The 17158-nt window shown below is 47.6% G+C and overlaps 1 protein-coding gene across 2 annotated transcripts in view; it reads left to right on the forward strand.

Moving 5' to 3' along the window:
• MSRA (methionine sulfoxide reductase A) overlaps positions 1–17158 on the forward strand; it is a 521014-nt gene that overhangs the window by 7239 nt on the left and 496617 nt on the right. For both annotated transcript variants that reach the window (XM_063915077.1, XM_063915078.1), the window contains exon 2: positions 7360–7565. In XM_063915077.1, coding sequence (XP_063771147.1) covers positions 7418–7565 — 148 coding nt within the window. In that variant the 5' untranslated portion in view covers positions 7360–7417. The remainder of the gene's footprint in view (positions 1–7359; positions 7566–17158) is intronic.

Below are 17158 nucleotides of genomic sequence, written 5' to 3' on the forward strand. Positions count from 1 at the left end.
CTATTGTGGTGCCTGCGGCTACTAGGGACTTGGAGGATTCCAAGTTGCTGGACGTAGTCAGGGCCTTAAAAATTTATGTTTCCAGGACGGCTGGAGTCAGGAAGACTGACTCGCTATTTATCCTGTATGCACCCAACAAACTGGGTGCTCCTGCTTCTAAGCAGACTATTGCTCGCTGGATTTGTAGCACAATTCAGCTGGCGCATTCTGCGGTTGGACTGCCGCGTCCTAAATAAGTTAAAGCCCATTCTACAAGGAAGGTGGGCTCATCTTAGGCGGCTGCCCGAGGGGTCTCGGCTTTACAACTTTGCCGAGCTGCTACTTGGTCAGGGGCAAACACGTTTGCAAAATTTTACAAATTTGATACCCTGGCTGAGGAGGACCTTGAGTTCTCTCATTCGGTGCTGCAGAGTCATCCGCACTCTCCCGCCCGTTTGGGAGCTTTGGTATAATCCCCATGGTCCTTTCGGAGTTCCCAGCATCCACTAGGACGTTAGAGAAAATAAGATTTTACTCACCGGTAAATCTATTTCTCGTAGTCCGTAGTGGATGCTGGGCGCCCGTCCCTAGTGCGGATTGTCTGCAATAATTGTACATAGTTATTGTTTAATAACGGGTTATTGTTATGAGCCATCTGTTGAGAGGCTCAGTTTTGTTTTCACACTGTTAACTGGATATGGTATCACGTGTTGTACGGTGTGATTGGTGTGGCTGGTATGAGTCTTACCCGGGATTCAAAATCCTTCCTTATTGTGTCAGCTCTTCCAGGCACAGTATCCTAACTGAGGCTTGAAGGAGGGTCATAGTGGGAGGAGCCAGTGCACACCAGGTAGTCTAAAAGCTTTCTTTTAGTTGTGCCCAGACTCCTGCGGAGCCGCTATTCCCCATGGTCCTTTCGGAGTTCCCAGCATCCACTACGGACTACGAGAAATAGATTTACCGGTGAGTAAAATCTTATTTTCTCTATCGTCCTAGTGGATGCTGGGGTTCCTGAAAGGACCATGGGGAATAGCGGCTCCTCAGGAGACAGGGCACAAAAAGTAAAGCTTTAGGATCAGGTGGTGTGCACTGGCTCCTCCCCCTATGACCCTCCTCCAAGCCTCAGTTAGATTTTTGTGCCCGGCCGAGAAGGGTGCAATCTAGGTGGCTCTCCTAAAGAGCTGCTTAGAAAAGTTTAGCTTAGGTTTTTTATTTTACAGTGAGTCCTGCTGGCAACAGGATCACTGCAACGAGGGACTTAGGGGAGAAGAAGTGAACTCACCTGCGTGCAGGATGGATTGGCTTCTTTGGCTACTGGACATTAGCTCCAGAGGGACGATCACAGGTACAGCCCGGATGGTCACCGGAGCCTCGCCGCCGGCCCCCTTGCAGATGCTGAAACAAGAAGAAGGTCCAGAATCGGCGGCATGAAGACTCCTCAGTCTTCTTAAGGTAGCGCACAGCACTGCAGCTGTGCGCCATTTCCTCTCAGCACACTTCACACGGCAGTCACTGAGGGTGCAGGGCGCTGGAAGGGGGGCGCCCTGGGAGGCAATGAAAACCTATTTTTGGCTAAAAATACCTCACATATAGCCTCCGGGGGCTATATGGAGATATTTAACCCCTGCCAGAATCCGTTAAGAGCGGGAGACGAGGCCGCCGAAAAAGGGGCGGGCCTATCTCCTCAGCACACAGCGCCATTTTCCCTCACAGAAAGGCTGGAGGGAAGGCTCCCAGGCTCTCCCCTGCACTGCACTACAGAAACAGGGTTAAAACAGAGAGGGGGGGCACTAATTTGGCGTTAGAAATATATAAAAAAGATGCTATAAGGGAAAACACTTATATAAGGTTGTCCCTATATAATTATAGCGTTTTTGGTGTGTGCTGGCAAACTCTCCCTCTGTCTCTCCAAAGGGCTAGTAGGTCCTGTCCTCTATCAGAGCATTCCCTGTGTGTGTGCTGTGTGTCGGTACGTGTGTGTCGACATGTATGAGGACGATGTTGGTGAGGAGGCGGAGCAATTGCCTGTAATGGTGATGTCACTCTCTAGGGAGTCGACACCGGAATGGATGGCTTATTTAGGGAATTACGTGATAATGTCAACACGCGGCAAGGTCGGTTGACGACATGAGACGGCCGACAAACAATTAGTACCGGTCCAGACGTCTCAAAAACACCGTCAGGGGTTTTAAAACGCCCGTTTACTTTAGTCGGTCGACACAGACACAGACAGGGACACTGAATCCAGTGTCGACGGTGAATAAACAAACGTATTCCTTATTAGGGCCACACGTTAAGGGCAGTGAAGGAGGTGTTACATATTTCTGATACTACAAGTACCACAAAAGAGGGTATTATGTGGGATGTGAAAAAACTACCGTAGTTTTTCCTGAATCAGATAAATTAAATGAAGTGTGTGATGATGCGTGGGTTCCCCCCGATAGAAAATATGGGCGGTATACCCTTTCCCGCCAGAAGTTAGGGCGCGTTGGGAAACACCCCTTAGGGTGGATAAGGCGCTCACACGCTTATCAGAACAAGTGGCGGTACCGTCTATAGATAGGGCCGTCCTCAAGGAGCCAGCTGACAGGAGGCTGGAAAATATCCTAAAAAGTATATACACACATACTGGTGTTATACTGCGACCAGCGATCGCCTCAGCCTGGATGTGCAGAGCTGGGGTGGCTTGGTCGGATTCCCTGACTAAAAATATTGATACCCTTGACAGGGACAGTATTTTATTGACTATAGAGCATTTAAAGGATGCATTTCTATATATGCGAGATGCACAGAGGGATATTTGCACTCTGGCATCAAGAGTAAGTGCGATGTCCATATCTGCCAGAAGATGTTTATGGACACGACAGTGGTCAGGTGATGCAGATTCCAAACGGCACAAAGGTGTATTGCCGTATAAAGGAAGAGGAGTTATTTGGGGTCGGTCCATCGGACCTGGTGGCCACGGCAACTGCTGGAAAATCCACAGTTTTTTACCCTAAGTCACATCTCTGCAGAAAAAGACACCGTCTTTTCAGCTTCAGTCCTTTCGTCCCTATAAGAGTCATATCTGCCCAGGGATAGAGGAAAGGGAAGAAGACTGCAGCAGGCAGCCCATTCCCAGGAACAGAAGCGTTCCACCGCTTCTGACAAGCTCTCAGCATGACGCTGAGACCGTACAGGACCCCTGGATCCTACAAGTAGTATCCCAGGGGTACAGTTTGGAATGTCGAGACGTTTCCCCTGCGCAGGCTCCTGAAGTCTGCTTTACCAAGGTCTCCCTCCGACAAGGAGGCAGTATGGGAAAAAATTCACGAGCTGTATTCCCAGCAGGTGATAATTAAATTACCCCTCCTACAACAAGAAAAGGGGTATTATTCCACACTATATTGTGGTACTGAAGCCAGAAGGCTAGGTGAGACCTATTCTAAATCTAAAAAAATTTGAACACTTACAAAGGTTCAAATCAAGATGGAGTCACTCAGAGCAGTGATAACGAACCGGGAAGAAGGGGACTATATGGTGTCCCGAGACATCAGGGATGCTTACCTCCATGTCCCAAATTTGCCCTTATCACTAAGGGTACCTCAGGTTCGTGGTACAGAACTGTCACTATCAGTTTCAGACGCTGCCGTTTGGATTGTCCACGGCACCCCGGGTCTTTACCAAGGTAATGGCCGAAATGATGGTTCTTCTTCGAAGAAAAGGCGTCTTAATTATCCCTTACTTGGACGATCTCCTGATAAGGGCAAAGTCCAGGGAACAGTTGGAGGTCGGAGTAGCACTATCTCGGATACTGTTACAACAGCAGGGGTGGATTCTAAATATTCCAAAATCGCAGCTGATCCCGACAACAAGTCTCCTGTGCTTAGGGATGATTCTGGACACAGTCCAGAAAAAGGTGTTTCTCCCGGAAGAGAAAGCCAGGGAGTTATCCGAGCTAGTCAGGAACCTCCTAAAATCAGTGCATCATTGCACAAGGGCCATGGTAAAAAAAATGGTGACTTCCTTCGAAGCAATTCCAGTCGGCAGATTTCATGCAAGAACTTTTCAGTGGGATCTGCTGGACAAATGGTCCGGATCGCATCTTCAGATGCATCAGCGGATAACCCTATATCCAAGGACAAGGGTGTCTCTCCTGTGGTGGTTACAGAGTGCTCATCTTCTAGAGGGCCGCAGATTCGGCATTCAGTTTTGGATGTTGGTGACCACGGAGGCCAGCCCGAGAGGCTGGGGAGCAGTCACACAAGGAAAAAATTTCCAGGGAGTGTGATCAAGTCTGGAGACTTTTCTCCACATAAATATAGCTAAGGGTAAATTTATAATGCTCTAAGCTTAGCAAGACCTCTGCTTCAAGGTCAGCCGGTATTGATCCAGTGGGATAAAACATCACGGCAGTCGCCCACGTAAATAGACAGGGCGGCACAAGAAGCAGGAGGGCAGTGGCAAAAACTGCAAGGACTTTTCGCTGGGCGGAAAATCATGTGATAGCACTGTCAGCAGTGTTTCATTCCGGGAATGGAAACTGGGAAGCAGACTTCCTCAGTAGGCACGACCTCTACCCGGCAGAGTGGGAACTTCATGGGGAAGTTTTCCACATGATTGTAAACCGTTGGGAATTACCAAAGGTGGACATGATGGCGTCCCGTCTGAACAAAAAACGGGACAGGTATTGCGCCAGGTTAAGAGACCCTCAGGCAATAGCTGTGGACGTTCTGGTAACACCGTGGGTGTACCAGTCGGTGTATGTGTTCCATCCTCTGCTTTTCATACCTAAGGTACTGAGAATTATAAGACGTAGAGGAGTAAGAACTATACTCATGGCTCCGGATTGGCCAAGAAGGACTTGGTACCCGGAACTTCAAGAGATGCTCACAGAGGACTTATGGCCTCTGCCGCTAAGAAGGGACTTGTTTCAGCAAGTACCATGTCTGTTCCAAGACTTACCGCAGCTGCGTTTGACGGCATGGCGGTGGAACGCCGGATCCTAAGGGAAAAGGCATTCAGGAAGAGGTCATTCCTACCCTGGTCAAAGCCAGAAAGGAGGTGACCGCACAACATTATCACCACATGTGGCGAAAATATGTTGCGTGGTGTGAGGCCAGGAAGGCCCCACGAAGAAATTTCAACTCGGTCGATTCCTGCATTTCCTGCAAACAGGAGTGTCTATGGGCCTCAAATTGGGGTCCATTAAGGTTCAAATTTCGGCCCTGTCGATTTTTCTTCCAGAAAGAATTGGCTTCAGTTCCTGAAGTCCAGAAGTTTGTCAAGGGAGTATTGCATATACAACCCCCTTTTGTGCCTCCAGTGGCACTGTGGGATCTCAACGTAGTTCTGGGATTCCTCAAAACACATTGGTTTAAAACCAGTCAAATCTGTGGATTTGAAGCATCTCACATGAAAAGTGAACATGCTCTTGGACCTGGCCTGGACCAGGCGAGTGTCAAATTGGTGGTTTTTTTCTCAAAAAAGCCCATATCTGTTTGTCCATTCGGACAGGGCAGAGCTGCGGACTCGTCCCCAGTTCTCTCCCTAAGGTGGTGTCAGTGTTTCACCTGAACCAGCTTATTGTGGTGTCTTGCGCCTACTAGGGACTTGGAGGACTCCAAGTTGCTAGATGTGGTCAGGGCCCTGAAAATATAGGTTCCAGGACGGCTGGAGTCAGGAAAACTGACTTGCTGTTATCCTGTATGCACCCAACAAACTGGGTGCTCTTGCTTCTAAGCAGACTTTTGCTAGTTGGATGTGTAATACAATTCAGCTCGCACATTCTGTGGCAGGCCTGCCACAGCCAAAATATGTAAATGCCCATTCCACAAGGAAGGTGGGCTCATCTTGGGCGGCTGCCCGAGGGGTCTCGGCTTTACAACTTTGCAGAGCGGCTATTTAGTCAGGGGCAAACACGTTTGTAAAATCCTACAAATTTGATAACCTGGCTAAGGAGGACCTGGAGTTCTCTCATTCGGTGCTGCAGAGTCATCCGCAATCTCCCGCCCGTTTGGGAGCTTTGGTATAATCCCCATGGTCCTTTCAGGAACCCCAGCATCCACTAGGACGATAGAGAAAATAAGAATTTACTTACCGATAATTCTATTTCTCGGAGTCCGTAGTGGATGCTGGGCGCCCATCCCAAGTGCGGATTATCTGCAATACTTGTACATAGTTACAAAAATCGGGTTATTATTGTTGTGAGCCATCTTTCAGAGGCTCCGCTGTTATCATACTGTTAACTGGGTTCAGATCACAGGTTGTACAGTGTGATTGGTGTGGCTGGTATGAGTCTTACCTGGGATTCATAAATCCTTCCTTATTGTGTACGCTCGTCCGGGCACAGTATCCTAACTGAGGCTTGGAGGAGGGTCATAGGGGGAGGAGCCAGTGCACACCACCTGATCCTAAAGCTTTACTTTTTGTGCCCTGTCTCCTGAGGAGCCGCTATTCCCCATGGTCCTTTCAGGAACCCCAGCATCCACTACGGACTCCGAGAAATAGAATTATCGGTAAGTAAATTCTTATTATTGTCTCTACCGGTGCTGCGTGATGCTACCAATCACAGCATTTTGCTGTGGGGTGCCCGGTCATGATGACCCGAATCTCCGGCCTCGCACACCTGTACCCTGCGTCTTTCCCTTCGGGATTTTGTCCAGGAACCTTGCCAGGGCCAACACCACCCTAATGACGAATAAATATCCATCTGTCCACAACAGGCAAGCTTTCCGGGGCCCCTGCTTCAGCGGCATGCATTGGCCCTGACACATGCTTATAGTAGTGTGGGGGGTTTTCGGGAGGGGGGGGGCCCAAGCTTCCCAGCACTGGCCTTACCGAGTACCAAAGGCCATATCCCACATTGACCTCCTAACTTCGGAGGTAAAAGAAGACCCCCAGTATGACAGGCACCAGTATAGCCTCACAGGGGGAAAAAAGTTCCTTCTGACAAGAAAAATGACATGTAGATAAATTCCCCATGGTGTAGTTGTCCCACAATGTGTCTTGTTAGAAAGGCGTCCGATCGAAGCTAAATAAGGATAAGTAGTGGTTTTGGCCAGAACAGCCAATCAGATTCTAGCTACCATGTACTTAGTATACTCTAGCAAATGATAGCTAGTATTTGATTGGTTGCCATGGGCAACACCACCTGTCTTCTCTGGAATGCTACTCTTGACTTTTCTGTATATGTGTTGCTTTTCAATGCATAAGAATATATGCGACGATCTGTACAATTCTCAGCAACTGTGTTTTCAACGTATATGCCTATTGACCGGCATTTGTATGTCCGTTATTAAGTCACTATCTGCTTCTGGAAACAGAGGCCTTCCCGCGGGAATCGGGCCTATATGCCGTGACTATGAGCCATTGACTATGATGTCCTTGTTCCCCTGGCAGGACGTCTGCATCTGTGTGAATCTAGAACCTCCCAATCCACTTGGACTCCTTGAAGCTCATGCTGGCCTCACCCCGTCTGCTGACCTCGCGGATATTCCTGTTCCAGCTGGTACGTGGCATCCACATGGGAGACATGAGCTCAAAGACTCAGTTACCCAGCAAAGACGAAGCGCTGGCCGGTAGGTCAGGAGAAATGCAAGTGTCAGGTAGGTCACCGGTAGTAATAATCTATTGCAATTTGTATTCTGAAACATCAGACATAGGTGGCATGTACCATTTGTTAATATCTTACTAAAAATGTACAATGCTACATGAAATTCTGGTGTTTTATTTATCTATCTATCTATCTATCTATCTATGTAGTATTAGTGTAATTGGCGCCTTGGGGTTGTTAGAACACCCCTATTTTTGTGACAGAATGACCTAATGTCAAATAAAATCTTGTTTAGGAAAACAAACAATATGTTCCAATACGCAAAATTTATTAAAATTTATAAAAGATCATCTGATACTGTATTGATATAACTATCCATAAAACATTTTAACCACCACTAACATCCAGTGGTGGTCCACATAAGAGCAGATGTACAAATATTTATTTTGCGAACTCCTCCTTCAAGGATTGTAAGTTGGAGGTCAGATCACAACAAATTTGATAACCCAACGCGTTTCGTCTCTCACAGAGACTTCATCAGGGGTACATCTTATTCAAGTAATTAGCCTCAAATGCATTGGTCTGTGTTTGTGTGTCTGTCTGTGAGGTCACGCTGTGATGTCATAGTGGTAGTAACAGTCTATACCAGGGCTTTGCTGCTGCTCTGTCTCATACTTCTCCAGAGCCCGGGTAACACACAGGTCACCAGCAGGAGGCGATATCACATAAGGTTAGTGACTGGACAGAGATAAGGGCAGCCTAGTGCAATGCGGCGGCGGCAGACTTGGAGCGAGATTAAGGAGAGTCAGAGGAAAATAGAAATTACTGACTGTTAAGTTACAATCACAATACGACGGGGCATATTTAGTTTCTATTCCGTGCAAAAGTATTCAGACCTTCATCAATTTTGTCGTATTACTGATTAACAAATCTTACACTAAAGTTTTGCTCTTTTTGATATATTGGAGGGAATTCAATTGCTGGCAAAGGGTGCAAATTGCTGTTGCTGCGGTGTTTAAACGCCGGAAACGGCACCCCATCTCACACCCTCCACCTGGCCGGCCAAATGCCAGATTTGCACAAAAGTCTCGCAATCCTATGGGGCATCGAACACTTTGGTGCGAGATCGGTCGGCCGTGCAGTGCGCCTATTGTATCGCTGATTTGGCCATAATTGTATTATGATAGAAGCCTGGAACATATGGCTGGTGTAGGCATTTACTCCCTGTGGACGCGCTATGGTTTCACCGCTGCCAAACGCGTACACAGTGGTCTTGCAATTCCCCCTTTGCTTACGGCTGCAGGTGTCACATATTGGGTTCACCTGATTGCTAGTATATTCGGGCGCCTAGTGTTTTTTTTAACATCACACCGATAATCGACTGATCTGTGAGTAGCCCTACATCCCTGTACGCTGCTGCTGAGATTTGCAAAAATGCCGGCGTCTCAATACAAATCCTGACGGCTGCGTCAGGATTGTGCGAAGGATCCATTCGCAAGGGCGTTCGCAAGGAGATTGACAGGAAGAGGGCGTTTGTGGGTGGCAACTGACCGTTTTCAGGGAGTGTCCGAAAAAAAGCAGGCGGGACCAAGTGTTTGAAGGGAGGGTGTATGACGTCAAATCCGGTCCCGGACAGGCTGATGTGATCGCAGCGGCTGAGTAAGTCCTGGGCTACGCAGAGACTGCACAAAATCAGTTTGTGCAACTCTGCTACACATGCGTTCGCACACTTACACAGCGAAAATACACTCCCCCCTGTAGGCAGCGACTATCTGATCGCAGGACAGCAAAAATCGCTGACTAGCGATTAGATCTGAATTACCCTCTAAACCCACTAATTCCTAACTGGAGCCACTCAGGATCAAACAGGAGAATATCTTACAATGGCCCAGCCAATCCCGTAGAGAATTTGTGACAGTATTTGTAAATTGAGGTGTTCCAGCTTCACCTGACTTACCTGAAAGACACCTACCTGTAAGAATGGGCACATTTACTTTCCAGAGCTGCTGAAAACTTACCTCAAAACATGTACAGTAAGGCTGTAATTATTGCAAACGGTGGCTCTACAAAATATTCAATTCTGAGGATGTAATACATATTAAAACGGCGCATTTCAGAGTTTTTATTTTTATGTTCTTGCAACATAAAAGTCATATAAAAAAATAATAATCAATTTGAGTTTCGGTGCTTTGAAATAAGTATCTCGCAGAGAACACAATGTCAGTATAACCTTCGAAATGACGTATTTTATCATTTATGTAATTGTAAAATATATTGAAATGTGAAAGTTGATTCATCCAGAGGATAACGGGAGTCTAGGATAGTAAATATAGGAGTCATAAACTCACCCAGGGTAACACCAGTGTGGTTCATTTCTGGTGCAGCTTACTATTGCTAGAAAAGTATTATATTTTTACTGAGCTCTGTATTTTTCTTACTGACAAGCAAAAAGGTGTGTAAATGTTTACTGCAAGTAAATTTACTGACAGGCAGCAACCCTGACTAAAAGGCGTACAGCAACAGGGCTGTCTCACCTATATCTAGCTCAGCGGAGTGCGTAGAGGCCACGCTATTAGGAAAGCACAGTACACCTGCCCGGTAATGCATATGTAAATCAGCCAGTCACGTGGCAACAACATAAAAACGTGCAGACATGGTAAAGAGGTGCAGTTGTTGTTGAGGCCAAGCACCAGAATAGAAAAGACATATGATTGAGGTGACTTTGATTGTGGACTTTGATAGCCAGACGGGGTGGCTAAGTATGTCACAAACTGCTAATTTTCCAGAATTTTCATGCACAGCCATTTGAAGAGTTTACAGCGAATGGGGCGCAAAACAGAAAACATCCAGTGATTCTTTGGGTGAAAAACACATTGCTCCTATTCAGTTACATATACTGGGAAGTACACTCAGCATATAGGGAAGACAGCAAAAATAGACCCCTCCACACGTCACTGAGTTTCTTTCTACACACTGTTTGAAACTCGCTGATTGTTCTCCTGTGGTTCTTATTGTCCTATTTGAACCTCAGTGGACTCTAATATGACTGAAAGCGCCAATCTGGACATTGTTTCCATTATTCCAATACGCCTTCTTCAACAAAATGTACCATTTCTGCAGATTGTGCGCTGTGTGGCGGGCTCTGCTATGCTTCCAGAGCCCATGGCTGTATTGGCCCGGCTCCCGCTCTCAGGCAAGCCCAGGTAATTAGTGCCCACCCCCTCTCATTGAGCCTGCTCCGACAACGTAAGACTAAACCCAGAATGTTTAATACAATATTATCAAACTCTGTAAGAGAGAGGTATTCATCATACACACGTGGAACCGGTTTGTGCTGTTGGGGCGAGAAGAGTGAGGTGGTTAGCGTTCCGTCAGGGGTTTGATGGATAAGTACTGTTGCTATTACAACATTCAGGAAATGTAAACATGCTTAGGGTAATCCCCAGACATGGGGTGATCAGATGTGAATGTACTCTAGCAACGAAGGTTCTGCCCACAGTCTAGGAAGGGTTCTTTACTGTAAGGGGATTTGTGCTGTGTAATTACTTACCCAGTTGGATGCTGATGGCAAATTCACCCAAGTTTACACCACTGCCTGTGCCAGTTGCTGCTCTACCCCATAGACCCACACATTTGTGGAAAACTTGGGACTCTCAGGTGGCTTTAAAGCCGAGTTTCCATATGGGGCAAATGTTTTGCTTTTCACAAACTACTTCTGGGCAGAAGCTAGGAGGGAACTGCTGCAACTTCTGCTAAGACGGCCTCTTATTATGCAGTAAAACACGCCGCTGGCAGGACGGAGGATGGCCTCTCATGTAATAAAACGCGTCTCTGGCAGGAGGGAGGATGGCCTCTCATGCAATAAAACGGGTCTCTGGCAGGAAGGAGGATGGCCTCTCATTCAGTAAAACGCGTCTCTGGCAGTCGGAGATCAGCTGCATCTGTGTCATGTGGGTGAATCTCTGGAACACATCAGTGATATTTTCCTTCTGTGAACTTATGGAATATTAGTTTTGGGAGGGAATATTCCTTGATATTATTTGTATCAGTTGTTTTTTTGAAATGTTTTGTATATACTGTAACGGTGTAAAGAACTCTCTGACTAGTCTACATTGAAATTTGCTTTGTACGCCGTTGTGCTGCTTACATTTTGTTACCGCTGACTGTATAGCCCTGTGCAGTACAGAGTATGTAATAGTGTGTATTAAACGGCATGTACTAAATGCTAATTCAGTGAGGTGTCAATTATTTCTGACTGATTGGTAACCAATGACATGTCCTTCATAGTGAGGTCACTGGCAGACGGCTGTTGAAGCTTTCTCACCTATGGCCGGTATGTTCCTGTCTTCATATGTCCATGTTGGGGCTACATAGGTGGAGATACAGATGTATCCACTGTTATCTTGAGTAGTTTTCTGTGCCTAGTCACAAAATGACTTATTAGCATAAACCCTTCAGCTATTGTTCTCAACTGCAATACAATACAGAGAACAATACAGCAGGGGATTAAGTCATTACAGCAGGGGATTAAGTCTGACTGGCCAGTCACAGTTAATCCTATTAACCGTCAAGATAAATGTGGATACATCTGTAGTATATGACCTTTTACAATAACTATACATGTATCTGTAGGGTCTATTCATGAAGCAGTGAAAACAGTGGAGAACCAGACTAGTGGAGAAGTTGCCCATGGCAACCAATCAGAATCTCTCTTACATTTTACAAAATTTACTTGATAAATGCTTCCTTCAAAGCTGATTGGTTGCCATGGGCAACTTCTCCACTGGTCTTTTTCTCCACTCTCTTCACTGCTTCATGAATAGACCCCTGTTTCTACCTATCGCTTCATGACCGGATCTACATATGGAAAGATCCAGTAGACAAGTATCAGCGGAATTTTCACCCCAAGGGGCTGATTGAGTGACACGCCTGTGTTCACGTAAATTAGTGATTTTTGTGACTGCACACGATTCCCTCAGTGTCTGCGCACAGAGTGGCAGGACTGCTTAAGCCGCACTGACTCTGGAATGTATTGGGCGGTGACTTGGAGATGGCTAAACAGATGCACCAAGATATTCCGTGCCATGGGCGTGTTATGAGAGCGTTGCGGGTGTGGTAACCCAACCAGATAATTCATTGCGTGCGCTGGAGTGCAAACTCTGACAGAGATTCTGCAAGTCCCAGTGGTGCTTCCCATGGATGCGACGGCAGCCGCTCACAGTGGGGGAACCAGCACCGGCTGCGAGGAGCAGTATACAGAGGTGTTCTGCCGTTTATGTTACGTGGTAATCAGATTGGTCATCTCTCGTAAACTGCGTTCAGTATTGAAGCTCTCCCTCGTGTATATTTCATGGCTGGCTCAGACTTGCGCAGAACTTCGTCCGGGTTTTGATGACTGTTCTCACTCCGCATGGGTCTGAGGTGAGCAAGCACAACTTTGGGTAACCACGGGCGTCTGATAATCGGACCCCTCCCCACTGGCAGCTTAATGGGTGCAGCTGAGCAGCCACTGGGAGTTTGCACGCAGGATAAGTGCAGTGAGGGTGTAGGTGTAATTGCGGGTTATTCAGAGTTGAGCGTTCGTAGAGGTCAGCTTGGTTTCTTGCACCATGTATATAGCTGCTGCAGATATGCCCTGGTAGTACTGGCGGCTGCTTTCAAGATGGATGGGGGCATTGCAGACACACAGATGTCGCCAACTGTAAATACGGGCGAAGATCTGCAATCTTTCCTGTGCACACATTATGGGTGCACTTGCATTCAACTCTAAATCAGCCCTTTGGTGCCTCCTGCAGGTAAGTGGTACTGTCTGCTCAGGGAGACCATAACAATTTTCTGTCACTTTCATCGTCTTTCCAACTCCATTAGCCAAGGGATTCTGGGTGACTGAGCGCCCACACCCCATACTCCTGATACAACCTATCGGTACTGTTCTCTGAAGGTTGGTGCCAGGGTAAAAAGCTCTTCAGGGACAATATGGCACTTGCATGGCACGCCTTCACTTAGTGATAAGGGGCCTAATTCAGAGTTGATCGCATCAGCAAATTTGTTAGCAGTTGAGCAAAACCATGTGCACTGCAGGTGGGGCAGATGTAACATGTGCAGAGAGAGTTAGATTTGGGTGGGGTGTGTTCAAACTGAAATCTAAATTGCAGTGTAAAAATAAAGCAGCCAGTATTTACCCTGCACAGAAACAGTATAACCCACCCAAATCTAACTCTCTCTGCACATGTTACATCTGCCTCCCCTGCAGTGCACGTGGTTTTGCCCAACTGCTAACAAATTTGCTGCTGCGATCAACTCTGAATTACCCCCAGTGTCTGATACGTATGCTAGGTACTATGGATAACCTTAGTTTCAGATGACACTGCGTCCTATCTATTATTCCAGAAAACACAGTACAGAAGAATATAGATTACAGCTAATCCAGAAAACGTGCCTACCTGCCCCCCCCCCCCCCCCCCCCAGCCTTTATCCATACAATGGCACCCATTTATCAAGCCTTGGAGAGTGGTAAATTGCACGGTGATAAAGTACCAGCCAATCAGCTCCTAACTACTATGTTACAGGCTGTGTTTGAAATATGAGAGTGAGTAGCTGATTATTTAGTGACGCTGGGGCTTTTCCTGGCCTCCGATACTAGAAAGGGGCCCAGACTTATTTGACCGTAAAACCATTCATAGAGAAGAGTGCGCCAGAGGGGTTCCTTGCGCTACGTCCATGGCTTGGCCGGGTCCCCCAGACAATCCCGGGCCTGGGCAATCAGTACACTGCCACTCTCCTCACAGTGACTGTGGAAAGAAGCTCTGTTGTTTCTTCTGAGTGTCTGACATTGTTCCCCAAACCAGCAAATCTGCACTTTCTCATTTTGGAGAATGTCTTTTCACATAAGAGATCCCGGATCTGTATTTTCAAACTTTTTATTTTTATTTTTTAAATTATTAAGATTTTAAAAATGTTTCTTAGCAAATATTCTGGGCAGATTTTTGTGTGTGTGGAATCTCCGTCTCTCTACAAAGGCAGGAATGATTCCCCCCAGCTTTCTATTGTGGCATAATGTGGACGTCTCTAGCGCTCTACAAAAGCCCCCCTCCCATGTTTACTCAGTGGAGTAAGGCTGCAAGATGGAGATGTGACCACGCAGATCTATAGGAAGTTGCAATACAAGAAGTTCTGTTAGTCCAGAAACCCTAACCCCCCCCCCCCTCCCTACAGCCTAACTCTAACCCTCCCTTCCCCACAGCCTAATCCTAACACTTCCTAGTGGTGCCTAAACTTAACCCCCCTCCCTCCCTGCTGCCTAACCCTAACCCCCCTCCTCCCCACAGTCTAACCCTAACCCCCCTCCTCCCCACAGTATAACCCTAACCCCCCTCCTCCCCACAGCCTAACCCTAACCCCCCTCCTCCCCACAGTCTAACCCTAACCCCCCTCCTCCCCACAGTCTAACCCTAACCCCCCTCCTCCCCACAGCCTAACCCTAACCCCCCTCCTCCCCACAGTCTAACCCTAACCCCCCTCCTCCCCACAGTCTAACCCTAACCCCCCTCCTCCCCACAGTCTAACCCTAACCCCCCTCCTCGCCACAGTCTAACCCTAACCCCCCTCCTCCCCACAGTCTAACCCTAACCCCCCTCCTCCCCACAGCCCTAACTCTAACCCCCTCCTCCCCACAGTCTAACCCTAACCCCCCTCCTCCCCACAGTATAACCCTAACCCCCCTCCTCCCCACAGCCTAACCCTAACCCCCCTCCTCCCCACAGCCTAACCCTAACCCCCCTCCTCCCCACAGTCTAACCCTAACCCCCCTCTTCCCCACAGTCTAACCCTAACCCCCCTCCTCCCCACAGTCTAACCCTAACCCCCCTCCTCCCCACAGCCTAACCCTAACCCCCCTCCTCCCCACAGTCTAACCCTAACCCCCCTCCTCCCCACAGTCTAACCCTAACCCCCCTCCTCGCCACAGTCTAACCCTAACCCCCCTCCTCGCCACAGTCTAACCCTAACCCCCCTCCTCGCCACAGTCTAACCCTAACCCCCCTCCTCCCCACAGTCTAACCCTAACCCCCCTCCTCCCCACAGCCCTAACTCTAACCCCCCTCCTCCCCACAGTCTAACCCTAACCCCCCTCCTCCCCACAGTCTTACCCTGGAACCTAACCAAGCCAGCAGAGAGAGTGCCTGTGACACTGTAATTCTGCTATTCGGGGCAGTACCTCAGGCTCTCATGACTAAGCCATCTATGAGAGTGTCGGCTGTGACACTATGACATGCAATCGGATAAATGTCATGATTCTGTGCTGGACGTAGTCACGTCTGCGTCCTTATGCAAATGCCACTACAAACTCCTTCCCTTATGTACAGCCGTGCATTTCCCAGCGTCTGTACGCTACTTCAGGCAGTCACCCCGTAACCTCTGGTATAGGGTATATCGGCTGCCCACTCCCATCTCTCCAGCCTGCCACCCTTCCTCCTGATTGCCCAAACTCTGCGTTCCCCATTTCAAGTCCCCTCTCCCTCCTGATGCCTACCAAATCCCTAAATTGTAACTCTGACGAGCAGGGCCCCCGTATACACACGCACAAAGGTTATACTGGGTGCACTTCCCTAATGCAGAATATGTGCATGCATTGGTGTACTGTATGTGCTAGGCGGAGTAATAGGTGCATTGGTGCACAAAATAAAATCTATGGTGCACCCCTGTTTTTGAACTGTAGTTAATACCCTTTAGCGTTCTCTGCTCAACTCAGAGTTGATCGCAGCAGCAAATTTGTAAGCAGTTGAGCAAAACCATGTGCACTGCAGGGGGGGCAGATATAACATGTGCAGAGAGAGATAGATTTGGGTGGGTTATACTGTTTCTGTGCAGGGTAAATACTGGCTGCTTTATTTTTACACTGCAATTTAGATTTCAGTTTGAATACACCCCACCCAAATCTAACTCTCTCTGCACATGTTACATCCACCCCACCTGCAGTGCACATGGTTTTGCCCAGCTGCTAACAAATTTGCTGCTGTGATCAACTCTGAATTAGGCCCCTTGTCCGCTGTTTTGTTTTCTTGCACGCTCCTGACAGCGTACCGTGCTTTTCCCCCTCAGGCACTCAGAGGGTTAAGGAACCTGTGGTTTCACCATGTGGAAAGGACTCATTTCAGATTAGCAGCAGAATACGGACCCCAGCTCAATCTTTTCCGCCATGCATAGATTTGCCTGCCGATCGCTATCCATCGAGCAGGGGCCTGGCGTAATGGGAGGCTGTAATTAGGGAAGATAGCCAGGCGTCTGTATAATTTTAAATAGACAGGATATTAATATGCTGAAGATGCAGTGTTTGTGCCGCTCTACTTAAGGCCAATTAAAATTTATCGATTAAGTTGGTTTCCAAACTATAATATCTCTCATCAGGGCACTCTGGAAGCCTGGGCTAAAGAAAAATATTCTTATCTTGGATCTAGTTAGTACACCAATGCACTTAATGACCTTGTGCGTGTTTTATTTTAATTCTTTTTTTCTTTTATTACTCTCATATTTGAAGTTTAATAATTAATTTTCTCTTACGTCCTAGAGGATGCTGGGAACTCCGTAAGGACCATGGGGTATAGACGGGCTCCGCAGGAGACATGGGCACTCTAAAGACTTTAGAAT

The sequence above is a fragment of the Pseudophryne corroboree genome, chromosome 4 (assembly GCF_028390025.1).
Source record: "Pseudophryne corroboree isolate aPseCor3 chromosome 4, aPseCor3.hap2, whole genome shotgun sequence".
Taxonomy (NCBI): Eukaryota; Metazoa; Chordata; class Amphibia; order Anura; family Myobatrachidae; genus Pseudophryne; species Pseudophryne corroboree.